Source organism: Mugil cephalus, chromosome 13 (assembly GCF_022458985.1).
Source record: "Mugil cephalus isolate CIBA_MC_2020 chromosome 13, CIBA_Mcephalus_1.1, whole genome shotgun sequence".
Lineage (NCBI taxonomy): Eukaryota > Metazoa > Chordata > Actinopteri > Mugiliformes > Mugilidae > Mugil > Mugil cephalus.
This window is the reverse complement of record NC_061782.1, coordinates 2729383-2757201: the sequence shown is the minus strand read 5'-3', so window position 1 is coordinate 2757201 and position 27819 is coordinate 2729383. Positions and strand designations below refer to the sequence as shown.

Sequence of the window (27819 nt, the reverse complement as noted above, 5' to 3'; positions counted from 1 at the left end):
ATGTGAGCATTTAGAAACGTTTGTCTTCCTCGACTTGCTTTAGAAACGGTGTCGGTAGAAACTGTGCAGCTTTAAAAACAGCTTTTTACGACATCCCATGGTGCAAGTACAGAAAATACAACTTAATAACTTTGAAGAATGTAAATCGTGTTGTGTGAAGACGTCTTCTGTTTTTGCAAAGTGGCTCAGCTGGACTTTTAAAAAGTTAACCGCCATGTGTCTGTATAAGAAACATTATGTCACTGAAGGCTCAAAAACACTGCGACAATGTATGTTGTTGGGTTTTCTGAAGAAAAATGACAAAAAATATTCACCCCCGACTATATATATAAACTAAAACTAATATCAGAGAACCCCTATCTGGCTTCTTTAAATAATAAAAATAATTGAAGACAGACGTGGATCATCACTGGGCCTTGGACCTGCTGCATAACTTCAAATACAAAGACATTTAGTGCAATAGTGCAAAAGTAACACAGGATAAATCATTGGCCCATTAATCAAACACACTTCAGTCATTCAATGTAGACTGTGGTGGAATCGACCTTAGTAAAAAGATAATCATATTACCAGCTCAGTTTGAAATTTTACTTGTTGGTAGGAGGGGACTTCATGGAGAGGGTGTCGGACTGAGGACCTAAACTATCCAGCACCGCTCAAAAACTTTTAGTTCTTCTGGCGCTGCTCAGTAGAGAACATCCTGACGTTCTGTCGGTGTGTGTGGTTCTATCTCCAGCTGCAGAGGAGAGCCCTCCAGGGAGTCAGAAAGTATAAACCCAAGGACTCATCGCACCCTAGTCACATGTTTCTGAGCTGCTAACATCAGGCACACGACACAACCCGACTAAAACCAGAACTAACACACAGAAAAACAGCTTCTGTCCAACAGCTATTTATCAATTAAAAGTTGCTTAAGAAAAACGATCCTAGGGTTAGTTCGGTAACTGTACAGTGTAGATGTTTGTGTGTCTTAATAATTATATTTTATCACTTTTAGCATTTGTAAAGACATATGTATTCTTTTCTGTTCTAATATGACGCGTTAAAAGGAAAACTGGACATTTGGCGGTCGAAACAACTGAAATTATAAAACAACAACATGCAACTCTGCAGATTTTGCCCAAAAGATTGAGGGTAGAAATCCCTGGCTGCCTCCTAATCCGGCACGCTCGATATGTCATTGTCATTGTCTCGAATCACGTCTGTCAGAAGCTATTGCTCAGCATGAGGATTATACCCAATCCGTAATGAGGAAGTGTGTGCATGTGTGAGCCTATAAGCACGGGCCAAGGGACTGTGGGTGTAATCTGGGAGCTCATTCGCTAATGCCACGCCGCCGTCTATCTCTCACATGGCATTCGGCTCTCTGGTCCGCCCGGGCTGCCCCTGATGGGATCGTTATGCACCTCTGTGGGAAGCAAAGAGATGGAAAACGAAAAAACAAAACACTGCAATGTCAGTAAGAGTAGCTCAAATTCAAGCGACAGTCTCAAGTGATTATTGACTTTCCTCTTCCCTTTAAAAGAAACAGCATTCATTGATATTTCACAGTGGAGAGGTCAGAGGGTTTGACCCCTGACCCCAATCAGCCTTCGAGTGTAAATGTGCGCCACAAAGGTGAAGGAGCGTCTGATTGTATTTAATGATAACGCTCATAATGGGCGTCTCGTTTCAAACGCCTTCAGCAGACCCATCATTACAACACTCACTCCACTCATAGCACCACTTCATTCCCAACAGACTCGTTTAATACAACACAAACCAGCCTCTTCTTCTTGACTCAAAGATTTGTCAGGAGTTTTGTGCATGGCTGGAATAAGTTAAAAAATAAAAGGGTTTATTGAGATTACAACATCATAACGTGATTTACAACAGATTCAGTTTGGTTTATCTGGATTCCCATTAGCTTAGTTATCTTAGCTATTCCTCCTGGGGTCCACACAAAATAAAAATACATACAATATAACATAAAATAAAATCACAAGAAAATCAGAATCCATACTTTAAGTGAGTTTTATGTAATACAGCTCTGTATGAACCGTTTCTTATTACAGCTCTGTAAATAACAGTCACACTCTTCCTTTCCTCCTCTCGATCTCTGTTATTGTGATAAGTAAACTGACATAGCTCTGTACATCACTGGCTTCTTCAGTGCATTAGAATTCACTATAGGCAATGTTTTATATAAACAATGTTTTTTTTTTTTTTTTTTCATATGCTTCTAAAAAATAAAATAAGACTTGCAGGATAAGCTGCTTTATTTTGGACTATTTGCAATTTTTTTCTCTTATGTTTCTTAGCTGCATCCAGGTCAGATCCACACACTGTAAAAAAAGTGGACGTCATGACATGTCAGTGCAGTTTGGTAGAGTTCCTCGTGTTTTTTTTTTTTTTTTTTTTGTTTTTGTTTGTTTGTTTTTGTTTTTTAGAGTTTTGTGTGTGTCTGTGTCCGACTGCATCCTGCTGGAGTTTGTGGCCACCTTATAAACACATTCCTTGTGTGCAGCATCTCTTTCTCTTTGTGTAACATCTCCAGAAGAAGCAGAACACGAACAGTCCACTACCCTGAGAGAGACCCGCCCTCCAAACACTGAGGAGAAGAAACAGTGGAGAGACACTCAGCACGGACTTCTTCTAATTGCATCAATTTCACCAGAGTTAACTCCAAAAGACGGAAATGTACCTTTCAAAATAAAACAAAACAGAGTCTATTATACAACCCATTCCTGTTTTAAATTAAAAACGTTCTTTATTTAGTGCAGTAGTGGTGATCGAGTAAACTCTTTTATTTCATTTCTATATACTTGCTTTATTTTTTCTTTTATTGCATTCGAAGTTTTATTCGTATGTGTTACACTCCCCGAAAGAGTGCCAACAAATAAAATATATTATTATTTAATTATAATTCTCATCCTATTCAGACTCATAATCGAGTTTCAATCTCGAGTATGTTGCCAATATTTTTTTTTTTAAAAAAAAGGTTATTATTCACAAGATTTTCGTCTTTCAACCTCAATCATGGTGGTGAACCAAAATGTTGATGTTTTGTTTTCATATCGATTTGAGGCTGTGTAACCATGCAGTCTACGAAATAATAAAAAAAGAAAAATATTACATTTATTTGCAACTATTGGGTCAAAAACACTACATTCGAGGTTGTTGGGTGTCCGAGATAATAAACGGAGCAAATACAGTTGGGTGGTGATTCTTTTACTTTGAAACGTGAAGTCGGACGTGCGGCTCCCACGCGCTCCAGCTGACTTCACCAAGCCACCGCCAGCCCGGTCATATCTTCTCTCCCGTCGGGTGAGTTCAGTGCCCGCACCGCGCACCTCTCAGTCCCCGCCCGCTCGCTCCAGTTTCGTCGCACCTCAGCCACCGCCACCACCGGGGAGGGGGTTTCCGCCGGATCGCTCGCCGAGAAGAGAGCGCCATGGCCCGCGTGGTGGTCGAAGGGATGCCGGAGTCGACCGGCGACGGAGCAGCCGGAGCAGGAGCAGGAGCAGGAGCAGGAGCAGGAGGCGGCGGCGGCGGAGGAGGAGGAGGAGGAGGAGGAGTGATGATGGTGATGATGAACCGGCGGAGGAGCAAAGCCAGGCGGAGAAAGCGAAAGGAGTTGTTCGGCGTCCAGATGTGCTTTGCGGGGGCGCTGCTCGGGCTCGTCGCGGGGCTGCAGGCTGTGGCTCAGAGAGCAGGTGAGGAGCAGCTCAGACCTGTCAGCCTTTCTTTTATTCCGCGCCAGGCTCAATGAGCGGGCTTCTGTTTGGAGTTTGTGTCCAGCAGGAACAACGCGCTGCGAGGAAGCAGAGCACATTTACGCGTTTCACTATGTTTCTGCCCTTTTTATTTTTTTATTTTATTTTGATGTATTTATTTATTTATTTATTTGGGGCTGTTTTCTGAAATAGCGGTGTCTGTTAGAAGGGATCGTGCACGGGAAGGCTGCAGGACGAAATCAAACAGAAACACATGGAATTTAAAGTCATTTCCTGAGGATAGGAAGTGTTTAGATGAATCTAGCATGCGGCAAGTATGTTAATAGTCAGGAGCTAAAAGGAAACATAGATGCCACCAGGATTAACTGCAGATATGTCAGTTTTTCATTTGTTTTTTAGTTATGGCTTAGATTTCCTACTTCTGCCCACATCAGTGAAGTGTAGAACAAAACAACAACAAGACGCCTCCTTGTAGCTCAACATCTGTAACTAATAATCCTGCAGGAATTAGGGGTGACTGCGCTGCTCTGTGGTGCCTGGATTACTTAACAGAAATTTACTTCTTTCCCCCCCTCTCCCTCTCCCTCCTACCACATCCCTCATGGCTACAACACGCACAACGCATTTCACAAGTTGATCCGAGTGTAGCCTACCTGCAGTCTGTCTGTTCTGTGGACACCGGTGACTTTGAGTCACTGGCTGCGTTTCCATTACTCCCAGAAATGCGCAAAACCCAAATATAGCAATATAAAAAATATCTAAAGCTAAAACATTTTTTTTCCCCCAGATATATTGATATAAAAGTTTATCGCGAAAGTGCGAGATGACGCAGGGGGTCACGTGACCTGTTCATTTGAAGTCCATCTTCCTGAAGAGAATGATGTGATATCCTGAGAGTTGCAGCTCATTTGCAGAACACCTTTCAATGGAAACACGTACAAAGTGCACTTAATTGATATATATCAGAAACATCGCATTTATTTTGCAAACAACTGCAATGGAAACCCCATTTTAAGGACGTACCGATGAAGTTTGTTTTGGCCCCAATCAGATACCAGTCTTTTAATATTCAGTATCGGTTTAGATTCCTTGTCTTCTCGTAGAGTCGACTGTCGACTTCTCATAGAGTCGACTGTCGACTTCTCATAGAGTCGACTGTCTAAGTTAATGCAGTGTGGAGAGGGGAGCTCGTACCTTGTGTTCTCTACCCCAGAAATGTTCTGATCCTCCAACGGTGCCATAAACTCCCTAACTCCCTCTCTTGTTCAGTGCTGGTTGTTGCCTTTTCCTGAGCCGTTGAATCAAGGTGGTAGTATTGATGACGATCTCCTACTACCACCTCACCAAACATCCACATTGCATAATCTGCATAATCTAAAAATACAGAAACTTTGGTTCCTCTCCTAGCCAAGCGCCACTAAAACCGAGGAATCTTCTTTTAGTTTTGCGGCTTTGACGCTAGGCAGTGAAGAGGAAGAAGGTGTTTTGTCGCTAAAGGCGCTTAGTTTTGGTTTATGGCAGACTTAAAATAAATAACTACAGAAGATCAGGCTTGTCTGACTCCCAAACCCAGTTGGATCGGATCACTTTAAAAATGCCTGAATCAGCCCTGATACTGGCCCGTGTAGAGCATTATAAGAGGCTGGATTAGCAGCACAAAGAAACACGTGTTGCCGCTGATGTTATCTGCCAGTTTTAATGCTGCATCCCTGAGCCCCTCCATTGTAAATCTGTGACGAACGATCAGATCCATTCATTTTTAAAATGCCTGGATCGGCGCCCCGAGTAGCGATCGGGACGTTCCCACTTCACAGGCTTCCCGTGGCTGGCGGGGGCCTCATTGATTGTCAGGACTCTTCCAGCCATAATCAAAGCTCTCAGAGTTCGGAGCAGCTTTATCAGATCGCCAGCTCTGAGCTCTGCCAGCGATTTGGTGGCTTCTGCCAAGTAGGTCTCACTATCGGTCAAGTCAGCATTTGATCAGGATTTAAACTAAACACTTTCATTGGAACACAATGCTCCTCATGTCTGCTTGTTCCTCCTGGTTTGATCTAAGGGGGTATCGTGTTCAACGAGGTTTCCGCATTCACTGCTAATTGTTCACTAACCTGGCAACCGGTGACTCACCGACTTTCTGTAGCGAGCTGAGGCTTCTATTTTGGTGAAAGCGATATGACGATGGAAGGAGGCATTAGCAGAATGTCAGATGTCTCAAATGGGCAAGAAGTGATCTTCAGTGGCACGTTTTTCACTTTCTGTGTTTCCATGTTGGGCTGTCGGTTCGTTCGGATCAAGATGCTTAAAATGACAGCTTTGAATGATTTAATTATATTTACGTTCTTCTCAGTTGGAAACGTTTAAATGCTCCAAATGAGACCTCTCCATCCTCCCTGCACACGTGTCGGCATGTGTGACTCACTTGGTTTTTTACATTGCTTACTGAACTGTGACTGGCTTCCAAACTGTTTGACAAGAGGAAGCAGTTTTTACATCCATCTGCTGAATTTGTGACATCTCAAACTCTGCACCGCAGACGCCGGGTTGAGAAAACAGAACGCAGAAAACAGACACCTACACGGGCATATTTCTGAGTCACAGCAGCTGTTTTAATGGGGAACACGGCAGGGTCTGTCATTCAGAGTAATGGCTGCTCACCTCTGCCACCTGGGCCTCAGGACCGGCCGCCTTTTTCAGATAAAACCAAATAAAATCAGCTTTGTTTGCTGTGTATACTGTGTATATATATAAATATATGATATGATTAAAAATTTTAACTCAGTTAACCAATCTGCAGCATCTCTCAGCATCTCTACTGTCACCATGAGCAAATGTGCAGTTGATCCAGAAGTGAGAGGCAGCAGAACCAACCCATGAAGATGGAAGACGCTAAACAGCACGTTGGTCCTCTCCATGGGACATTTGAGGACAAAACAAACAAACAAACAAACAAAAAAAAAACGTAGCAGTGGACCCACATAAAATATCATCACACTCTGCAGGAAGGAGTTTTCTTTTTGCAGAAGAACTTCCAGTTTAATGTGAAGCATGCATTATTCTTCTGGATTGTACTAGCGCTTTGGGCTAATGCATCACCTAGTTTGAGACAAACCAAGACAAAGACAAGCTGACCTGTAAATATGTGTCCATTCCTGCAACCACAGTTCCATGTGAGAGACTGTTCTCGGTGGCAGCAATGTTCTAAATAAGCTCTCCAATCGTTGGACGATGTCAACAAGTTAGTTTGTTTTAGTAGCAACAGGGACAAATGTTGGCTTAAAAAAAAGACACAAAACGTTGTTTTTTTAGTTGCTGAAGGAGTTTGATCAACATGTTTGTTAAGTCTTTCTGGATTGTTTGCTCATGCAACATGAAATGCAATTAACATAGATTAAAAACAAATGATATTTAATGGCGATTAATCGTAATTAATCCACAGCAACCGTGTGATTAATCTCATTAAAAACTGGCAGCACTGATATGTATAGTTGTGTATGTGTGTATGCATATATCTACACACAGGCAAGGAGTTTATCATAGTTGCTGCAGAATGGACTCATATCGATTCATAAAATCCTCGGATGGATGTTTGTCCCCGAGCCTTCTCCTTCTCAAGATCTCAAGAGACCGGTTTGGCGCCACAAGTCTCAGGAGACGGCGCCCACTCAAAAAGATGCACCCAGTAAATTGTGGGCCGTGTTTGTTGTTGTTGCTCGGGTGCAGCCTTTGCCTGGTGGATCAGGTTGGTAGTATTGAATGATGATGTCCTGCTACCACCTCACCGAACGTCCACGTCTGGGTTTTTTGTCAGATTTGACCGTGTTTTACAGCTAGACCTAAGACACCAACACAATACAGTCATTTTAAAAATGGCTAAGTCAAAACCAAGCCCATAGAAAAGACAAAAGCATCGTGGATGATCAGATTACCAGCACAAAGAAACACGTGTTGCAGCTGCTGTTATCTGCCAGTTTTAATGCTGCATCTCTGAGCCCCTCTGTCATATGTATACGACAACCCTAAAAGACATGTGCACCGGCCAGACAAATGGTCATGCTATAGAGAAGCCGCCACTAATGGCTGCTTGGTATATCTGGTATACAGCATTAGTCTCCAGATGATCTCATTACATAACTTAAAGCTCTCGTCCGCTGGTCCTCTTCTCTTTGCACGCTAGCCGAGGAGCACAGACGGAGCACTTTGTGCCGACAAAGCCTCGGGACCTGAGAGCAGATTTAGACAAAAAGGAAAAGAGACAAGGGTGGAGGGGTAAGGGGGGAGACGAGGAGGAGGAGGAGGAGGAGGAGGAGGAGACAGTGTGGGGTGATGTGAAGAGGGAAAGTGGGAGCAGGCGAGGACAGCGGTGGCAGTGATTGTAGGAGGAGGAGGGAAGACGTGAATGAGAAAGTGAGACGATGAGGGTCGGTTGGGGGGAGGCAGGCGGAGGGAGTGAAAAGGTGAGGCCAGGTCAGGAGTGGGGAGTGGGGTTGTCCAAGCTGAAGTGGATGAAGTGGAGACGGGAGCGAAGGTGATTATGAGTCAGAGAGCAGGTGTAAGTGTGAGGATGGAGGCAAAGGCGACTCAGACTCCTTCTCCCTCCGACCTAAACATCAGCAGACGCTGCTGCTTCTTCTTCTTCTTCAAAAGTCCGACCTGATAGCGCATTTAGCATTTTAGGCATTTTATTCAAAGCTGCTTCCAATGAACAAAAAAAAAGCTTCCCCAGAAAGTCAAATTAACAGAGGATTCGGCTTTACCACGGCGTCAAGCTAATTGCTGATATCAGGGAGAGCAGTCATATCGCGTCACATTTATTTCAAAGGAAAAATGGAAATATTAATATTAAAGCTAGAAATATATGCATTTGTTTTAGCTAGAAGACAGACTGTTGCATGTGTAGCCTTTTTGTTTTACTTCCAAGGGATGTAAGATCATTTCCAGATCATTTGCTAATGAGGCATAACATTATGACCGCCTTCCTAATATTGTGTAGGTCTCTCTTGTGCCAGAACAGTGGTGACACATCAGTGAGTGGACATGGACCTCCTGAGGGTGTTGAATATTGTTAGTGGGGGGGACTTTGAGGGGAGGGGCTTGATCCGTTTGGGATGTAGTGAATTTGGTCAACACCTTATGCTGTTCTTCATGTGTTTTTTTTGAGTTGTTCCTAAAGTGTGTTTGGTTTGGTCTGGTCCAAAAACTTCCCAGTAGAACATTGAAAGTGTCACAAGATGGTCAGTGGTTAAGAATGATTCGAAAATGGATGGATTTTAAAGACGATGAAGAGACAGAAGAAGCTACTCGGAGGAAAGCAGGATGTCAGGACTGCTCGTACTGAAAATCGATAGCGACTCCTTTATAGTAAGAAAAGTCACTTTGGCTGAGCTGCGTCGAGTGCGCCGCGGCAAACACAGCAGGTTACCGCACTTCACAGAGAAACAACGACGACCGCAGAGGAAATAAATCAGCAAACAGGCGAGCTCTGTCTCAACAAATTCTGTGAGCCGGCATTCGAAGACAATCTGATGGTGCAGATGGTGCAGAGGCAGAAAGGTGCTGCATGCCTGCGATGCTGGGGAGGGCAGAAAGGTTACGGCTACAGGGGGATGGACCAAAATGAGAGCTGAGTGCCTGCGAAATGGAGGGAGAGAGGGACAAGATGAGAGCATTGTGAACACTAGATGGAGGGGATGATTGAGAGAGAGAGGATGGATGGATGGATGGATGGATGGAGAAAGCAGATTTGAGGGGTTGTGTGGTGTGTGTGTGTGTGTGTGTGTGTGTGTGTGTGCGCCTGCCGTTCACACAGGCTGACCCAGATGCAGCTGAATTCGACACAGTTCCATGTGAGCGTATGTTTGACGGTGATAGTGAAGGAATGAGAAATATGGAGCTTGGAGGTAGAGGAAGATGAAGAGTGACAGTGCACCGAGCAGATGTCTCCCTAAAACACTCTGAAAATTTAAAGGTGCTTCCTGAAACCGCATTAACTCACTGGTTGAGGCTTATTAGGGTCTGGAAAGAAACTCTGTCTCAGTTTGCTCCGCTTTGATTTTAACCCTCGGGGATCTTGGTCTATTTGGTCCATTTTACATTAAATACATACATCAAATACATGAAAGAAGGTTTTAGTCTTACCTGTGTGAACGGATATTTTTTCTTCTTAATTAAGACATTGGGCGCAAAATTACACAAAAACATCAAATCCTAATAGAGAAAATGCACCATTAAATAAAAATGAACCGACATCGGGGTGGAAACACTACTACTACGAATAATAATCAAATTTAATATGTGTGCTTGCTGTCTTTGAGTGAAAGAGACTTTACAGCTTGGTCTAAAATCTGCATCTCGTCCCTAAATGCGACAACAAACAGCTTCGTGGTTCATGGATTCAGATGCATTTTAATGTCAGATATAAACACCGTTAAAGCTGGATCCTCCTGATTTTACTCAGAACACGGGTCTGAAAAGACTCAGAGGCTAAAATTCTCGTTAGACCCGAGGAAACTGTGGGTGATAATTGACAGGCCTTTACTAAAACTCTTACATTGCGTCATTACTAGTATCGATGCTTCATACATTAACACAAGACTGTGTGTGGGAATAAAAAGCAGGGCCTCATAGAAAGAAGGAAGTTGAACTTGATACTTCTCTAATTAACAATGACTGGCCTTAAACATAACCGCACATTGTGAGTCACTTGCTAACATCATTATGTATGAACAGAACACACCCATGGGCCCTGGCTGAAACTCTAACGTACACACAAACGTTCTGCCTTCACAGTAAAAGGTCTTCCTGTTCTTCACGGGTGAAACTTTCAGCTCATAGCGAGCGTCTGCAGCAGCATCCACAGGAACTGAATATTCCTCCTCGTGGGCTGCTCATCTCCACAGCTCTGTCCGTACTTTCTCAAGTCCAGCTGACTAATTAATGGACCCGTCAATCACACATTTAAAGCTCCGCCCAGAGGGAAGCAGCAGTTCCTTTTGTGGCTTATGTCAGTGACTCCAGAGCAATAGATAAAAAAAAAAAACAACAACCAAAAAAAAACAGGAGAGCCAAGAAGATCTAGAGGTAGCCTCAACGTGACTGAAACACGCCGTTATTCAAACCGAACCTTGAGGTGACGCTCATGTGGATATGATTGCGTCAATGTGCATGTGGGGTCGTAGTAGATCCTTTTTCAATACTTCCTTCTTGATTTGAGAATACGTTGAGTCCGGTCATGCAAAGGCTGCACGGAAACAACAACAAGCACCGAACGCTTTGTTTAAACACGTTTCCTGGAGACGGTGTCTCCCAGAGAGGGTTCGGGGTTTTATGGCAGCGTTGGACCAGAACATTTCTGGAGTAGAGACATGATTAATCACGTGATTTTGCTTCTTTTCTTCTTTGACTTTGACTTTGGCAGCTTTGACACTAACCGATGAAGAGAAATACGTTTTGACGCTATAGGGAAGTAGTTTGGGTTTATGTCAGACCTAAAATAAATGAGTGAAAAATGTCTTGATCCAGTCATCACTGTCTGGCTGTGTCACAAAACCCTCCTGTTTTGGTCTCTACCAGCCGTATACGTGTTCCATCAGCTGTTCTGCTGAGACGAACTAAAAAGAAAAGGTCTGTGGTGACCCCGTTTAGGCTTTGTGTTCACAAAACCACGGCTTCTGCATATTGCATGTCACGACACGCGACGCATTCAAAACAATGGTTCGATCGGGGAAAGCTTGAAGAATTTCCACATGGTGAAACTCAGAGTCAAATAAGCGCACGTCAGTCGCTCTCGAGGACAGAAATACTGCGTCTGTGTGAGTGAGTGTGCGGAAATGCAGCCATGGCAGGAACATGCGGATTAACCTCTCCGCTTTGCCGTGATTGACTGGGCGAAGCGTGGACGAACTGACCTCATCCTCGCACTTGTGCACAGTTTAATACATGCACATTGGAGGTTATCCACACGCGAGTCTGCACGCAGCCCTTTTAGAGCGTTAATGTTTCACTTCACAGGAAATCTCACGCTACTGCGCTCTAAACTGCTGTAAAATGAAGAGAGTACAGCATCTACATGACAGGAAGGAAGTGTGTGTGTGTGATGAATGAAACTGTCAGAGTGTGAGGTGCAAATGGCCCGCTGGTGTTCACCGGGGACTACAATTTATAGATTTTTCCTCTCTGTTTTTCTCTCAATAGATTTGATTGCATCTACTTCACTCTTCCTTTCTCTTTTGTCTCCCCCCTTCTTTCTTCTCTCGCTCTGTCTGTTCTCCGCTATGCACCCTTCTTGATCCGGTGGTCGTGTTGCACTTCATTACGGAGGCCTCATTCTCCGGGCTTTGTGACAGCGAGTCCGGGTTTTGATGGACTCGGAGTTCTTGTAACAAGGCTGAGCTCCTAATGGGGCCCGTCTTCTCTCCGGGTCGAATAGCTGAGAGTCTTGTTGTCCTCCCCTATTCAGCCCGCTGTGGCAGCACCATTCAAGCCTGTGACCGTGTGCAGCCACAGACGCTTTACTGAGAATCAACACCTTTATTTTTCTCCATTGTTTTTATTTTTTATTTATTTTTTTAACCACACCAGCTTATTCCAGCCGTCCGGATGGTGTTTGCTACGTCCTCCTTTCAGTTCCTGAAGTAAGAAAACCTCAGTTAAATCCCTGTCCCATTGACACCTGTGATAATAACTAGATCAATGTTAATTCCAAGTTCTGAAAACTTAATTTTCTGAGATATTAAAGGTACTAAAGATTGTGTAGATGTGCAATATACTGGAAATACAACCAACATGTGGAGTGTCAGCGGTGAATACGGGTCCAGGATCGTCTGCAGACTATTTGTCAGAAAACTGGTCCTGCACATCAAATTATTATCATTTTGCATTAAATATTAAGTTATCCCTTATACCTTTACTGAAATATGTTGGAGTCATGTTAGTGTGTATTTAAAGAAATTTAAATTTGTGGGGGAAATTCAAAAAATATATAAAAAATGTCTAATCAACCAAAGATTTTGTTTATTAATTCCCAAACGGCAATTCAGTTTCTACAGTCCACCATCTACACATACAACCATTCACACAGCAACAAATACATGTGGCCTGGGTTTAGGTACAATTAATATAAGTCAGAAAACAGAATAAATAGTAATAAAAGACAGTACTTTACCAAAAAATGAAGAATAAAATGAGGCAGAAATAGAATAGCCCAGAATAAAAGGTAAAATAAGCTTACCGTATTAAAAACACATCTCGATCATAAAAATGTTTTTATTTAACAATTTAGTTTGATTCGTGTGATAAGAGTTTGTAGAGATGTACAGATAAAGAGTTGAGACATAACAGACAAACTAAATCCCATAGGACGATGAGATGGATGAAATGTGCGGTCAAGCATTAATGAGTTCATCAGATCAGGTTGTGTTTAAAAAAAAGTATATTTATTATTATTAATCCAAATTTGCAAAGTAAGTAAAGCTGTGTAGAGAAAGTGTAGAGGTATAAAATGTCTGATGTACGAAACACAGACGTAGGGGGTCATTTCTAAAACGCATGACGTCCCCTGGTGACACTTATCCTGTACAAATAGGGCTAAAGACTCGTTTATCCTTGGATTAATGGCATTAATGAGTGATGGAGTCGCTCCCTGTCCCTGCTGTTATATCGTCTACCGCATCCATGAATGTGGACTCTGGTTTGGGACTAAACCTTTTACTTGTGGACACAGGTTTAGTGCAGTGGCTTGTCATGCACAATGAAAGTAAAAACGAATATATATATATATATAACAGTAGCACACAGGTGCCTCAGGTCAGACGTGGTCTGCAGAGGCTGCAGAGGTGTCATTGTGTGTTGAACGAGATGTCAGCGTTTTCTGTTGTCTCATCTTCAAACCAATGAGCTGCAGGTGTGAGTCACTCAAAGCTCCTATTCTGCCATTGTGTGAATGTGTGGGTGACAGGTCCACACTTTTGTCATCGAATACCCGGCATTAACTCTGGAGCAGGCCCCCAAACACATACAACACAGACATATTTGTGCACAGCACTCTGACAAATCCTTATTGTCTTTGGTTGATGTCGTCCTGGGGGACAGCCCACATCTTTACCACCGTTAAACACTGACACTGGCAGTGTTTAACGGAGTGAAATAACAACCTGTCGCCTTTTATGAGTGAAATAACAATAATACGAGGTCCGGTTGGACTCACAGAGGTTAGTTTTATGAGAAAAATCAAGCCCGTTGTTAAGGAACGTGCCTTCGTGGAGATGCCTCGACAAACTTCTGACGGTTGCATTAGCCGTGACTCAAGTCGTTACATTATGCTCAGATTGCATCGGATTCACACTTGGCTCCAAAAAGACCGCGGATGAATATTCATGCGCAAATGACGGCGCTTGAACGAGCATAGATTGCGGGGGTGATGTGGTACCAAGAACCTGCTCAAACTGGCCAGGGATGTGATTTCAGCATTTCAGATCTGACAGTTTTTAAGTCTGGTTGGGTACTTTACCTTCTACCAAAGTCCTGCCATGTTACGTTGTGTTAGTTGAGCTTGGTCAGCTGTTGGTTCAGACTGAAATATTACAGCAAAAGTTTGATTCATGCAGTTTTTTTGCAGTATTCGATGAGCAGATCTGGTAAAATAAGAATGCTCGGTATTAGGGATGTCCTAATCATATATCGTGAACAATCCATGCATTTTTAAAATGATCGGATTGGTATTGGACTTCAGCCAAGCCTGATGTTATGTAGTTAATTAATTTAAGTCTCACATGAAACAAAACTTCGTCCTTTGGCGTCAAAATGTCTTTAGTTTAGTAGAAGTAGAAGTAGAAGAAAATCATGTGACTAAACGTGTGTGAAAGAACTTTACTCTGCAAAATGAAGTCAGTCAGATAGAAAATTATAAATGACGCAACGTGGATGTTTGGGAAAGTGGAAGTAATTGATGTTAATTCAATGCCAACTTTATACGTCACCAAAAACCAAAGGGGAAGATTAGGAGAGGACGAGCAAGACAAGGACAGACTTCATGAATTAAAATTGAAAATTTAGGAAATTTTGTTTATTCGAGATTGAGTCTGGACTCAAATCGTATTGATTGATAAATATAGATACTGCACATGGACATAGCACAGACATCAGTACTTTGCTGTGTACGTTTTACATATTCTGCTTCTGTTGCTTTAGTTTTATTCTTTCTCTATTGCGGACTACAGTCATGATTAATAGGTTTATGGTAATTCACTACCTACTAATAATTCCCTGTGCTATTTAAATTATCTTTAACAATTTCATTAATTGAGTATAATACAGGCTGGTTTACTATAGTATAGTTTAGTTTGCTGTAAGCGTAAGTGGTTTGTCCAAATCTCAAAGATACTGAAGAAGGGAAGCAGCCTGTCCTCTCATTTACCTCACCTGAAGACATGGAGATTTTGTAGATGTGTGCCCCCCCCCCACACTCAACCCCCCAGGGGCCGTTCTCACGTGCCCATAATAAAATCAGACTCACAAACACGTCCAGAGCTCACTTATGATGGATGAGCGTATCTAAGCGAGGGTCAGCGAGTCTGTGTCTGTGGGCCATGTGCGCCATTAGATCTGGCTGTGATTAAACATTAGGAGCTATTTTCTATGTCTCACTCCCTGTTGCTCTCCCTCAAATCTTTTTCGCTCACTCGCCGTCGCTCCCTTGCTCCCCAAATACGCCCCGGCTAATTCATCACCCGGCTCACGGCCTATTTTAGCACCCACCATGTGTATTCTGGGATCCTGGCTTGGCTCGGAGAGACAGATGAAAGAGGAGAGAGGAGTAGAACAGAGGGCTCCATCCCTGAGGAGGAGTGTGACCAATGTGTACGATGCTGTGGACCTGCTGCTGTCGTCTTTCTTTCTCGTCCTTCGTTCTCTCCTCGCTTGCTTCCGTCCTTGGTGTCTCCCTTTTCTCCACCGTTGACTGTTGCATGCAGCTCGGTTGAAGATGCACCACTTGAAATTTCCTGTAGCTTGTGGGAATTTAATGCTGAATAGTCTCTGTCAGTTAAGGAATCTATTTTTTTTGCCGCTGATACTGATCCTCTAATATTGAATATCAACAGATCCAAGTCCCGATCCGATCTTAAATAAACAATAGTTCCTAATCTGGAGATTAATAAAGGCTTTTCTTATCTTTTCTGTGATCTCCTACATCCTCAAATTACTACTGGAATGTCAGCAGCTTTGAGAAGAAGTTTTGATGCTACAGGGACGTGGTTTTAGTTAAAGGCAGAGCTAAAAAAAAAAAAAAATAAGCCTGTTACCAAACCGATCATGTTAAAAGTTCCTGCGCCGGCCCTGGTACTGATCAGGACGTCCCTAATTAAAAGCAGAAAATACCCGCATTCATAAAGCTACAACCATCAGGCCCCAATAATTATTCATGTACACATACAGTGGTACATTTTCTCCCTGATTAAAACAACAGCATGTTTTTAATCACCGTACTGGAAGCCTTTAAATCTTTTTTTATTAGCCAATCCCAGTCCTGTTGTGGTCCAATTTTCATATGGGGCTTAAAGTCATGTCCCACTGCTATCTCAAGCTGACCTGTGGACCTGCAGCTATATATAGAGGAGCCCTGTAGGAGTCCTCATTAAGCTATATGATTGATGAGCTTGGCAAAGACCCGCCATACCTCTCACCGGCCCTCTACATTCTGTCTCTGTACGGAGGAGTCCCTCCCTGTACATTAGGAATTAAACAGAGCCGCTGTTTCCTCCCAAACGCTTTCAGTCATTAAGCTGTGAAATGTGGGTTAGATGCTATGGATGACTGCGTTATGTTGTGAGACAGGTTCAAAGAGGAAAACAGAGACACATTAATGGACAATAAGCCAAAGTGATTGTACATGATAGGGTTTCAAGGACACACTTTTCATAATGAGACGCTCAGAGTGGAATGATAAGGATGGACTTTGATGAAACAGCGGTGGCTCTGAGAGCCAGGGCACCTCGTCATGACACGATATTATTAAGATATCATCTGGTTCCGTTCATCGGTATCATGAGCCTTCAAGCTTATCGATTCATGACAAACCTTAATGCTGAAGCACGTCATTCACATCACATGACGACAAGGAAGACGTGAAGGTGGAGAGACTGAGTGTGGCTTCAAATCACCAGAACAGACTTTAACAGCCCAACGTGCAACTTCAGCAGCACCGTAATTTGAAGCAAGAGCGTCAACACCCCCAACACGAGGAAGCACTTATCAACGAGGCACGGTATTAAATACAGAGAGCGTCCTGTGTTCGACAGTCTCCGGTCAACAAGGCTCAGCAGAGCAGAGCTAGTGAGGATCAACCGACCAACGTCTTATTTGTTCTTATCTCTTATTTAAAACCTCAATGAAACCTCTGTTGTTTACACAAAACCACAAACACCTACTTTTTCTAAACCAAAAATTCACAGGGGGATTTAATAAGGGAATCGATGAAGTTTCGGATCGATAAGCAGAATCAATAATGGTTCTATTTTCTGTTTAAATCGGAGCCAGGTGAAGCCAATGTCTACTTGGAGCTGACGTATAGTAACTGTTATTAGCGCTGAACTTCTACCTCTGCAAAATTAGCTTTGAGTATCAAGTCTGCAGAGGGCAATAAAAAGGTACTTAGATGAGACTTCTTTAACTTCATAGCTGGCTCACTTACCGGTGATATTCAAACAGCATCCCAGTCCCGTCTCGTCTTGTTAATGTTTCCTCATAGTTTTTTAGTTTTTTTCAGCTCGTCTGACAAATGGTTTTTGTCACGTCTTTGTTTTAAACTTGAGTTGACAAAAGTCACTGGATGTAAATCGTGTGTTATGAAGAAATATCATAACAAAATAAAATGACAAAGTGATGGCATCTGTTTCCAGGACGTCAGCTTCACGGCGACGTCATAATGATCTGCAGAAACACTTATTCGAGCCGTGACCCACGAACAGAAAGGCAGAGTGTGGCTGCGTTTCACAGGCTGATTTGGTGATGTTAGTGCTTCCATCTTGAGAGCTGAGATTTTTCCGTGCTCCGTTGAAGATCTGTGTGAAGCGTCCAGGCTGTAGAAGTTTGTAGTTTTGCAGCAACATCCATATTGGAGCCATTGTCTACTGTCAGTGTCCATGTTTTTTACAGCAGGAAGTTCAATCAGTTTGTATTCACTCGTATCAAGTGCAGCAAAAATACAGGAAGTACAATAAAAGTGTCTTTGAGGACAAGGACGCCCTCATTAACAATGTTGGAACAATAATCAGCATTATCATTTTCTCCTTAATTAGATAAATATACAGTTTTTCTTCTTCAGAGTCCTAAGCTCACAGCCCCCTACCCATTTAAACCCATGTTCTTCATCTCTGAATTCTCTGAGTGGCTCTTGTTGGCTGATGATGACACAGTCGGATCTGTGATTGAGCTCTCCTGCAGCGATTAGCCTGCAGGGCTCCTTTGTTCCTCTGAACAATGCAAACACAATCACAGTGCTATTCACCTGCACTTAGCGGGGCCAGAGGAACCCATTACGCTTTTAATTACTCCGATCAGATTAATCATGCTCCGGGATGACTCCAGTGAAATTTAACCATCTGCGTGTGTCGGTTTTTGCCTCTTTGTGTCGAGGCGGATGACGAGGAGCTTATTGTGGCGCGGATAAGAAAGACAAATTATACCGAGAACGTCTCCTCACCGGAGAGATAATGAATGCAACTTCTGTCCTTATCTTCATTGAGAGAAGCTGATGTTTAACAGTCAGTCTGGCAGCCTGGAGGCTTTCTATTTGAATCTGACTGATTACGAGTTTGTCCTCCATGGATTATGTTCTGGTGTAGGGTGATACCACCATATAGAGACTCAGACTCATTCAGAAGACCAGCAGAAACATTTTAATCCATTTCTGTCATGTGCTGTCATATTAGTATCGTACTATAACCCTCCTCTGCCGGGTTATAAACTCTTTCAGCAAAACAACCTGGTTTGGATCCACTGAGACAGGCGTCTCTTGAATTAAACATGAACTTGTTGCATGCTCCATTCCTACAGATCTTCTCAGTGCTCTGGTCCACATACTGTACCTGCACAGAACACGGTATTATACAACTGCTCTGGTCATCTGAAATCATTTTTGTGCATTTTCCATCTCAAACTTCCAGTGGGATGCACACAGTGAATGTGCCATACAAGCACCCCCCCCCCCCCTCGCCCCGTCCATTTTAGGACAAATTCGGCAAATACAACCTGATTACATAACTCTCTTGTCTGAAGTCGTTCCTGCACTGATGAGACAATTTGTACGGAAATGTGTGTGTGTGCACATGAAATATCTCCACAGTGATAATCATCCTCTCTCTCTCTCTCTAACACACTCTTACTTTTTGCTGCTCTGGCTTTTCATCCTGTGTTGCAGTGCAGAACAGAATTCATTTCCTCACTTTCCGGATCCATCTTGAGCTCCGTGGGTTTATGTAAGGAACATGACACCCATGTAATGCCTTCACACGCTGTGACATCATGTTGATCGTTGTGTGTGACATATATACAGAACGAGCTGCTTATGCAAAGAGGCGCTGATATGCGGTGGGTCACCAGAAAGAGCAGATTTATTCAGTTGTTTGTCTGCAGGAAAAGGTCAGAATTAAAATACAAATAAGATCGGCTGGAGGATTGATCTGTTGCTCGTGTGTTTGTTTTTTCTTCTTCCGTATATTTGCTGATCTGCTTTCGTTATCTTTGCTACTTTTTCATATTGAGGATGTCAAAAACTGTAAATGCAAAGAAAGCAAAATCTTTCTTGACTATTAAAAGCACCCATCCTTTGCTTTGATAATGTATGCAGAGCACAACTATCTCAGTTGGGTGTAGGTCAGGTCACCTCGTTTCATCGCTAAATCACTCAGAGCCTTTAGAGAGCAGGAGGCTCTAATGAACTCTAATGATATTCTCCTCTTGAGCGGAAGTAACCTTTAGCTTTTCTTTATTGGGACGATCGTCCTGAAGAACAGTTTTGCCAGTTTTTGTGACTGCACTTGATGGAATATTTAAAATGTCATGGGTTCATAATATGGATTAATGCAGTTGACTGTAGCTATACTAATGTTTGCCTGACAGCCAGACAAACTTCCTGACCACATATTTATTTTTTTTTTTTAATTTTGTGGTGGGAAGTTGTTCTTGGAGTCTCTCCGTTGGGAACTGATTCTGCTGGGCCTGCTGGTCTTGGGCAGATAGTAGTATTTATTTTCTCTGCATTGGTTGAAATTCTAGTGAAATTCACACGGGGATTGGTCGAAACAGTCCAATTCTGAATCTGGTAAGATTTGCACAGTTCAAAGCTGTCATCATCGAACATTATACTTGAGAATTTTCGTATTATTCTAAAATGTGCAAAACAGCTAAGACTAAAGTAGATGTCCAAACTGTATATTTCAACTGTATAGTCAAACGTATTGTCCTTCAATTAATTGAGAACAAACAGTAAATTTGCATTTTCCACTAATATTAACATCATCAAAGCCCAGGAAGGCTAAACCTCCTGAAAAATTGAACCCATTAACCCAGAGGAACTGCTGGCGGCTGATAAAACATTCATTTGTTGTTGTTGTGTCCAGTTTCCAGATTGTAAAGAAGCTAAAAAGTGTTCCCTTTATTAAGTGAAGTCAGAGGTTGAGAACACTCTGAACTTGCTTTATTTTCATGTGTGATCTTCTTTGCGTTATATAATGTTTGAAATAGTGCTTCTAATCATAGCCGTTCCATACATCACCTCCTGCTCTTTTAAGATCATGAAGAGTCTTTGAGGGTGAGATAAGTACTCGTCTAATCCTTCTCCAGGTGATGTGTAAATTCTGATGATGTTCCCTTGAGTCACACTCACGCGATCAGATGCGATATCGTCCCTGGTCAGAGAGAGTCTGGCCTCAGAGCCCCCCCGCCAGCTCCACGTCTTCAGACAGAAAGAGAGATGAGAGCGGGAGGCGAGGGAGATGGTGAGCGATGACAGCACCCTCACACCGTCACAGCAGGAGCGGCGTCTGACGGTGTCAGCTAATGAGACCATTAACAAACTGTCACATGTATTAAACGACAATTTAATCAACCTTCTGATGGGCTTTGTATACATTGAGCTTTATTATTTAGGCGTGTACAGTACAAGTAGACAAAGAAAACCCAATCACTCAAAGGAAACTAAAACAGTGCACCTCTAGAATTGCAAGTTAATTTCAAATCAGAATGGATCTTCCCAGGAGTGTTTCCATCAGTGTGATGATGCTCAGTTCCTGGTTCAGTTTTTATAAATCAGGGATTGTCTCATGTTTGTGTTGAAGTGTGTGATGACAACGGACAAAGGAGCTTTGTGAGGAGCTCAGAAAAAGAGTTGTTGTTGCTCATCAGGCTGGAAAAGGTTCCACAACCATCTCTAAAGAGTCTGGAAGCCACAAATAATCCACAGAGAGTCAGACAGATTGAAGACGACTGTTCCCCTCCACAGGAGTGGTCCACCAACAAACATCACTCCATTATAGTGGGAGAGGAACCAGAGGAACCCAGGGGAACTTCTAAGCAGCTAAAGGCCTCTCTCACATTGGCTGATGTTCATGTTGATGAATCCACTCAACAACCAAAGACACTGCTCTCTGTCCACAAAGAACATTTGGGACAATGTTTAGTGGACAGATGAGACCAGAGTAGAACAGTTTGGTTTAAATGTTTGGGCATCGTCATGTTTGGAGATGAACCAACACTGCATTCCAGCATCAGAACCTCATCCCTCCATGAAACATGGGGGCGCTAATGTCCTGGTTTGGGCCTGTTCTGCTGCATCTGCTCATCATTGATGGACCAATGAACTGTGAATTCTACCAGTGAACTCTGAAAAAAAATGTCAGAACATGAGTCCATGAGCTGAATGTGAAGAGAAACTGGGTCATGGAGGAAGACAAGGAGCCCAAGAACACCAGTGGTTCTCCAGAAGAACCAGATGAATGTTTAGGAACAAGTCAAAGTCCTGACCTTCATCCAGTAGAAATGTTGGAGCATTAGTTGATGAGTAGAAACCCACCAGGAATGGGATCAAATTCCTCCAGCTGATCAGCAGTTGCCACAAACATTTAGCTACAAGGAGCTCACAGCAGATACTGGAGGCTTCACTGACTTCACACCTCATTTATTAAACAAATGATTAATTTTCTTGAACAAATGCATGCTTTAGTATAATGTTTCTGCTTCCCTCTCTTTGTCTGCTTTAGGACTTGTGTGAAAATCTGCTGAGGTTTTGTTTCATTTATATACAGAAATGTTGAAATTTCAGCGGGGTGCAAATAATACGTTTAGGCAGCAGTGTACACTTAACACAGCATCTTTTTCCAGTTTATTTTTTCCAGGACGTTGTTGTCAAACCTTTTGCAGGGATTGTAGTAGTTTCTTAAAACACATGAGACCATGTGATTGTAACCACTCATAGTCGTATTGACTTATTGATGGGCAGCCGCACAGCGAGGCTTAGCAGGTCTGTGTGTGTCCATGTGAGTCTGGGAGTGAATGAGGTGTGTGACGCACCGTTTCACAGCAGTGTGCCTGAATCCTGCACTGATCTCGGTCTGAGATATTAAGCCCTTGTAGCCGAGTGCTCTCAGATAGCAGCGAGTCTCTGAATTTCAGATGGCAGCATGACAGGATTTGCAGCAGTGCATTGATTGCTTCACAGCCTGGAAGAGTAAACTCTGTGTGGAGTGTTTCTGAGGTCACAGGAGAGATGTTTTATTTATTTATTTTTTATTTTTTGAAAATGAACTGGTGTTTCTGAGCTTCAACTTAAACTCTCTGAACTGATGAATAACTGCACGGTCATGCAGACGTAGGTTTACCTCCCCCATGCAGCAAAGAAACACAACTGCTTGTGTTTGCAAACCTGAGCCCGACTGTGTGATTGGAGAGATTGTGCTTCACTCTCCTCATGGGTTTGTGGAACAGTGTTGTGCCTATGTGCATCCTACAATACAGAAACCTTTTATTTTTATCGAAGGTGTGTTTCCAGAGTATGAAACTCAACACGCCTGCTCCAAATAGAAGAGATGGTGCAGATGATGGGCTTAATCTTTGAATTGCAGACAGACCACGGTGTGCACATTGGATTTTCACAAACTTTTCTCAGAACGCTGCAGCAGTTATTGTGCAATTGCGTAAAAGTGCAGCTCCTTCACTGTTAGCATGACGTAGCTAGAGTAGTCAACATTAAAACATGATCACGTAAGTGTTTCCTGATAGTCAGTACACTCCAAACTCCTTAGGATGGAGCAGGTTTACATCACAGCCTGCCGAATTCATTGTTAATTGTGAGACTGCACTGTAAAAAAAATAAAGAGGGGCTGCAGTAGTCTTTCTAATGTAAATACATTCACGGGCTTGGTCAATGATGGGCATACTCATTTTAGATCAGGGGCCACATACAGCATAATAACCTATAACTAATGACAAATCCAAATGAAAAAGATTTTATACACAACCTAAAATTTCTTAAGAAAAAGAAGTGCAATTTGGCAACGTTTCTGCCATCCACTGATGTGTTCTGGGTCTTTCAGTGAAAGATTACTAAACCATCTCTAAAGAGCTTGGAAGCCACAAATAATCCACAGAGAGTCAGACAGATTGAAGACGACTGTTCCCCTCCACAGGAGTTGGTCCACCAACAAACATCACTCCATCATAGTGGGAGAGGAACCAGAGGAACCCAGGGAAACTTCTAAGCAGCTAAAGGCCTCTCTCACATTGGCTCATGTTCATGTTGATGAATCCACTCAACAACAAAAGACACTGCTCTCTGTCCACAAAGAACATTTGGGATAATGTTTAGTGGACAGATGAGACCAGAGTAGAATAGTTTGGTTTAAATGTTTGGGCATCGTCATGTTTGGAGATGAACCAACACTGCATTCCAGCATCAGAACCTCATCCCTCCATGAAACACGGGGGCGGTAGATAGATTTAGCTGTGAAAGGTTGTGCAGACTGTGGAGATGCCGTCCCTTTATCTTAAGGGTGAGTATGAGGTTGAAAAATGTGGTTCAGCATGAGCCGCTGCATGTTCACAGTGTATATTCCTCAGCATGAATTATAATGATTTTAATAGCCTCTGGCCCCGTCCACAGGACAAAAATGTAATGTGTCCACTCTGTTCTCGTATTTGATGCTTTAAAAACGAATGGCATTCAAATCTAAATCTAACATTAAGATAATATTAGTTTTTTTTTTTGCTTGGAAGCCAAAGCATGGGGCTATGTGGAATATATAATGTGTTATTCTAATGAGTAATTTAAATTTGCATCATTATGTATGAATAACGTAAATATCCCATACACACATTAGAGTAGCCTACATACTGTACGTCCTAGGATGAAGAATCAAGGATGTTGGTTTCACGTGGAGCATATTATTACTCTGTACAGTATGAGCCACGTGCTCATGGCCTGATTCTCTTCTCTCTAGGGACAAGGTTGTAGCTAACCCTCATGCACACGTGTGCACATACATGGACTCAAACAGAACCCGTGATGCTCTTGCTCACAATCAAACATACACTATGGCGCATGCTACACTCGGGAACATGCCCTGTCGTCTTCATGTGTACACATACGTACGCATGCACACCTGCCAAAAGACGCTAATGAAGACGAAGTAGCTAATTAAGCGTGACAGTGAGGACTGATGGGTGGGCCACGTTATGTGACGTTATGGGGTCGGCTTGGACCTATAGACATAGGACTTTGGCCAATATAGGACACTGTGTAAGTTAGAGACGGGGGAATTGATGGGGATGCGGCGTGAGGGGGGAAAGATATATCAAAGTGTATCAAAAGCGTAGATGGGAAGAATATTTTTTGAGGTTCACCCCGGCTCCCTTGGTGATCGAGATTCCCCTGAAACGTTTCCGCACAGCCCAACTCGTGCAGACAGCTGGCCTAGATCTACAAAGCATGGGACGTGTGAATCCTGCAGGCACAAAGCATCTTGGCGTATGTTCTTTCATCTAGAGTCTGTTTTGGTGCCGATATCTGTTGGTGTCGCTTTGTTTCTGTGACATGCACCAAACAATACGTTTCTGTTCAAATGTCTGTTAAAGTGTTTCAGCTCACTGCTCAGGCAGCTTTTAAAGCTTCTTCTCTGAATCATATAACTGTATTTATATTCATGTAAACGTCTTAAGGGCTTTTCCAAATTGCAAATTTTGTGGAAATGTCATCAGGTCATTTAACTCAAAACCTTGCAGCCACTGTATCTAAAGAAAAGCTGAAACAAGAGCAACTGGACTTGTAGACTTTAATCCAAGTAGCTGCTTCAGTTCTAACAGACCGGTGTGGAGTTGAGGTTTTATTAAGAACATCTGTGTGTGTTGCCCGTCTGAAATAATGGATCATTAAGAGTACCATCACTGGGGAAGGAAAACAGGATCAAAACAGTTTCCTCCAATTACAGGTAACTATCTGGTCATTAACAGACACTAGTCATGCAATGGTTCAGATGGACACCACACACAGATGCTCCTATTTAAACCCCGACTCCCCCTCCAGTCTCTTAGAACTGAACAAGCTTCAGGAAACCCACTGAAATATAAAAATCGGCCTACGTGCCACAGGGGCGGCAGAAAAAATATGGTAGCAGTTTAAGATGTACATGCATAGTGGTGCAAATGGTACAATAAAGTGCAGAACAGCTGGTGAGTGTAGTGCAAGAGATATAGTAACAGACCTTTTTGAATTTGTTTGAATTTTTACTTATTTAAGATCAAGATTTGAATCAGCCGATACTGATTACTTAAAGACCTGTATCAGATCAGGGGTCAGACCTGGTCGGACCATCCCTAGTTCACATGATGCAGACCGACTGGGCTCACATTCCTTCCTCTCCAGTGGAAGTGTTGCAGTAAAGAGCCTGAGGCTGTTGACTGAGTTTACCTGTGGGAGTGACAGTGTTGCCCGGCACATCCCAGTGTATGTGCTCATAGTTTAGTTTGGTTAGTCACGATTGTGTGTGTCTTCATTTTTTCATGTTATGTCATGAGCCCCCCCCCTCCACAACCATCCTGCGTCTCATCCATTACGTCATGTTGCCATAGTAACCCCGTCAGTGGCAAGGCATTCTGCTTCACTGGACCAACCGGCCAACTACAACACTCACCAATCAGTCTGTTTATGTGCGTCTCACACGGCATAGACTTAAGTTATTAAGTAGAGTGTGCGCCGAGCATGTTGAGAGTGTTTCATGCTTTTAACTTGTTCGTTGTCTTCTGCAAATGTCACATGCACACAGACACACACTGGCTTAGGGGTAGAGTATACAGTAAGAGGACGGGAGGCGTCGTGGCTGTATAGAAGCGTTGGCGCTGATGCAGCGTGGCAGATTTCACCCTTCGGTTCTCCTTGTAGATCCGTGCACACTGTAAGCAAGTGTCGCTGCACGGCAGTGTGTTGGGTTTGCGTTAACATGTAATGGATGTTTGTTTCACATGTCTCGTACTGTAACCAGTCATGCAGATACCATGACCTCATGTTTGCCTCGTTCTTGTGAATGCGATATCTCAGTAATACTTCCGTTGAACTTCTTTGGATATGTACATACTTGAGGTCAAGAATGATCTGATAAGGGGAAAAAGTTGAGACGATAGTTTGATATTTAAATAAGTAATTATGGCTGAAGCTTGACACTGATTCAGTCCTGAATCTGATGCTGAGCTCCTGTTACCGAGGGAGAAGTTTAATTCTTACTGGAAATGAAACCTCTCCCGGTCGTTGTTGGAAGTGGAAGCAAGAATCTTTGACATCTGAAAAACTGCACACATCCCAGACTGTACATGGAACAGTGTGATTTTTGTTGTTTGGTGTACTGGCCCTTTAAGGTAATTGTTACATAATCTGTATTTCTAGGGAAGGAATGTGGAAAACATCGCCTTCCCTGCATCTTAAGCATAATTAATAAGCTTCCAACGACACATCCCCCATTACACTTTCAGGATACTTCTGCAAAATGTGTCTTTCCCCCTTCCTGCGACATGCGGTAGCTGTTTGTAAAATGCAGCAAATGTTTCATGTTTGCAGAGCACAGTGCTATTTATAGAAACTTCTCTGCTCTGCACCCAAGTCGGGGCCTGTTGCGTGGTGGGATAGGAGATGGGTCGGAGGTGGGGCGCTTGAGGATACCGTGACCCAGATGAGTGAGCTGGAACGATGGGCCTTGTGGCGCTCAGCGTGCCGCTGTATTATTGCTCCCGTAGTGACATAAGATGCAAGTCTCATCTGGCTTTTGTTCTGTGAGGAGTGAAAAGGTTCAGAACATTCAGGAATGTCAATTAGCTCTGGGACTAAAAAGCTTTTGCATCACAGCCATCAGTCTGTTTGTGTATGGGCGGGTGCATCATGACAGGCATCTTTTTCGGAGAATGAAAAGTCACTATCCAGTGTTCATCTGTGGAAAAAAAAAAGTCTTTGTGAAACTGTTGTTTTCTTATGTAATGGATGTCTTTCCTGAAACCATCACCCCCGGGTTAGAGCTGCCACTAATGGTTTGTTTGGTAATGGTGAATATGTTCTTTATCAAACCTTCCTAACTGTTCTATTACTTCTTTCCCCCCCCCCCCCAGGATATCATGTTTCCAGCTCCGTGGTTCTGGAGGAAGCGAGGTGGGAGAGTCGTCACCTTTTACAAGAAGACAACGAGTCCAAGCTCTACCAGGAACCGGAGAAAAACTGTACTGAACCAGGTGAGAGCGGCGGCAGATGGAGCGTAATCTGAAAAGCTTGAGGCCACTAATGACGCTTGCTCTAATTTTGCAATTTTGCGTTACAAAATGTTCTGTTAAAACTGTGACGTCAGCTTAACAGTTTGAGTCTTTGAAAAATTACCATTAATTCAGTGTTTTGAGGAGCTTCTTGTGACGTTTGTCCTCCAAAAACTGGACTTGTAGAGATTCTTTAAGACGTTTCACCACTCGTCTGAGCTCCTTCAGCTCTGAAGGACTGTGGGTGGGAAGCTGAGGTTTAAATAGAAAATTAAATGGGTCTTTCTCAGTGTTTAAATGCTCCATAAACGTTTAGAGTTCGAGGTGAAGT

At 42.9% G+C, this 27819-nt stretch overlaps 1 protein-coding gene across 1 annotated transcript in view; it reads left to right on the top strand.

The window, feature by feature from the left end:
- Positions 1-3107: 3107 nt before the first annotated feature.
- Positions 3108-27819, top strand: part of slc24a3 (solute carrier family 24 member 3) — a 63800-nt gene continuing 39088 nt past the window's right edge. Inside the window, 2 exon segments of the mRNA XM_047602230.1 lie at positions 3108-3695; positions 27351-27470. Of these exon segments, the coding sequence (XP_047458186.1) occupies positions 3434-3695; positions 27351-27470 (382 nt within the window). The 5' untranslated portion in view covers positions 3108-3433.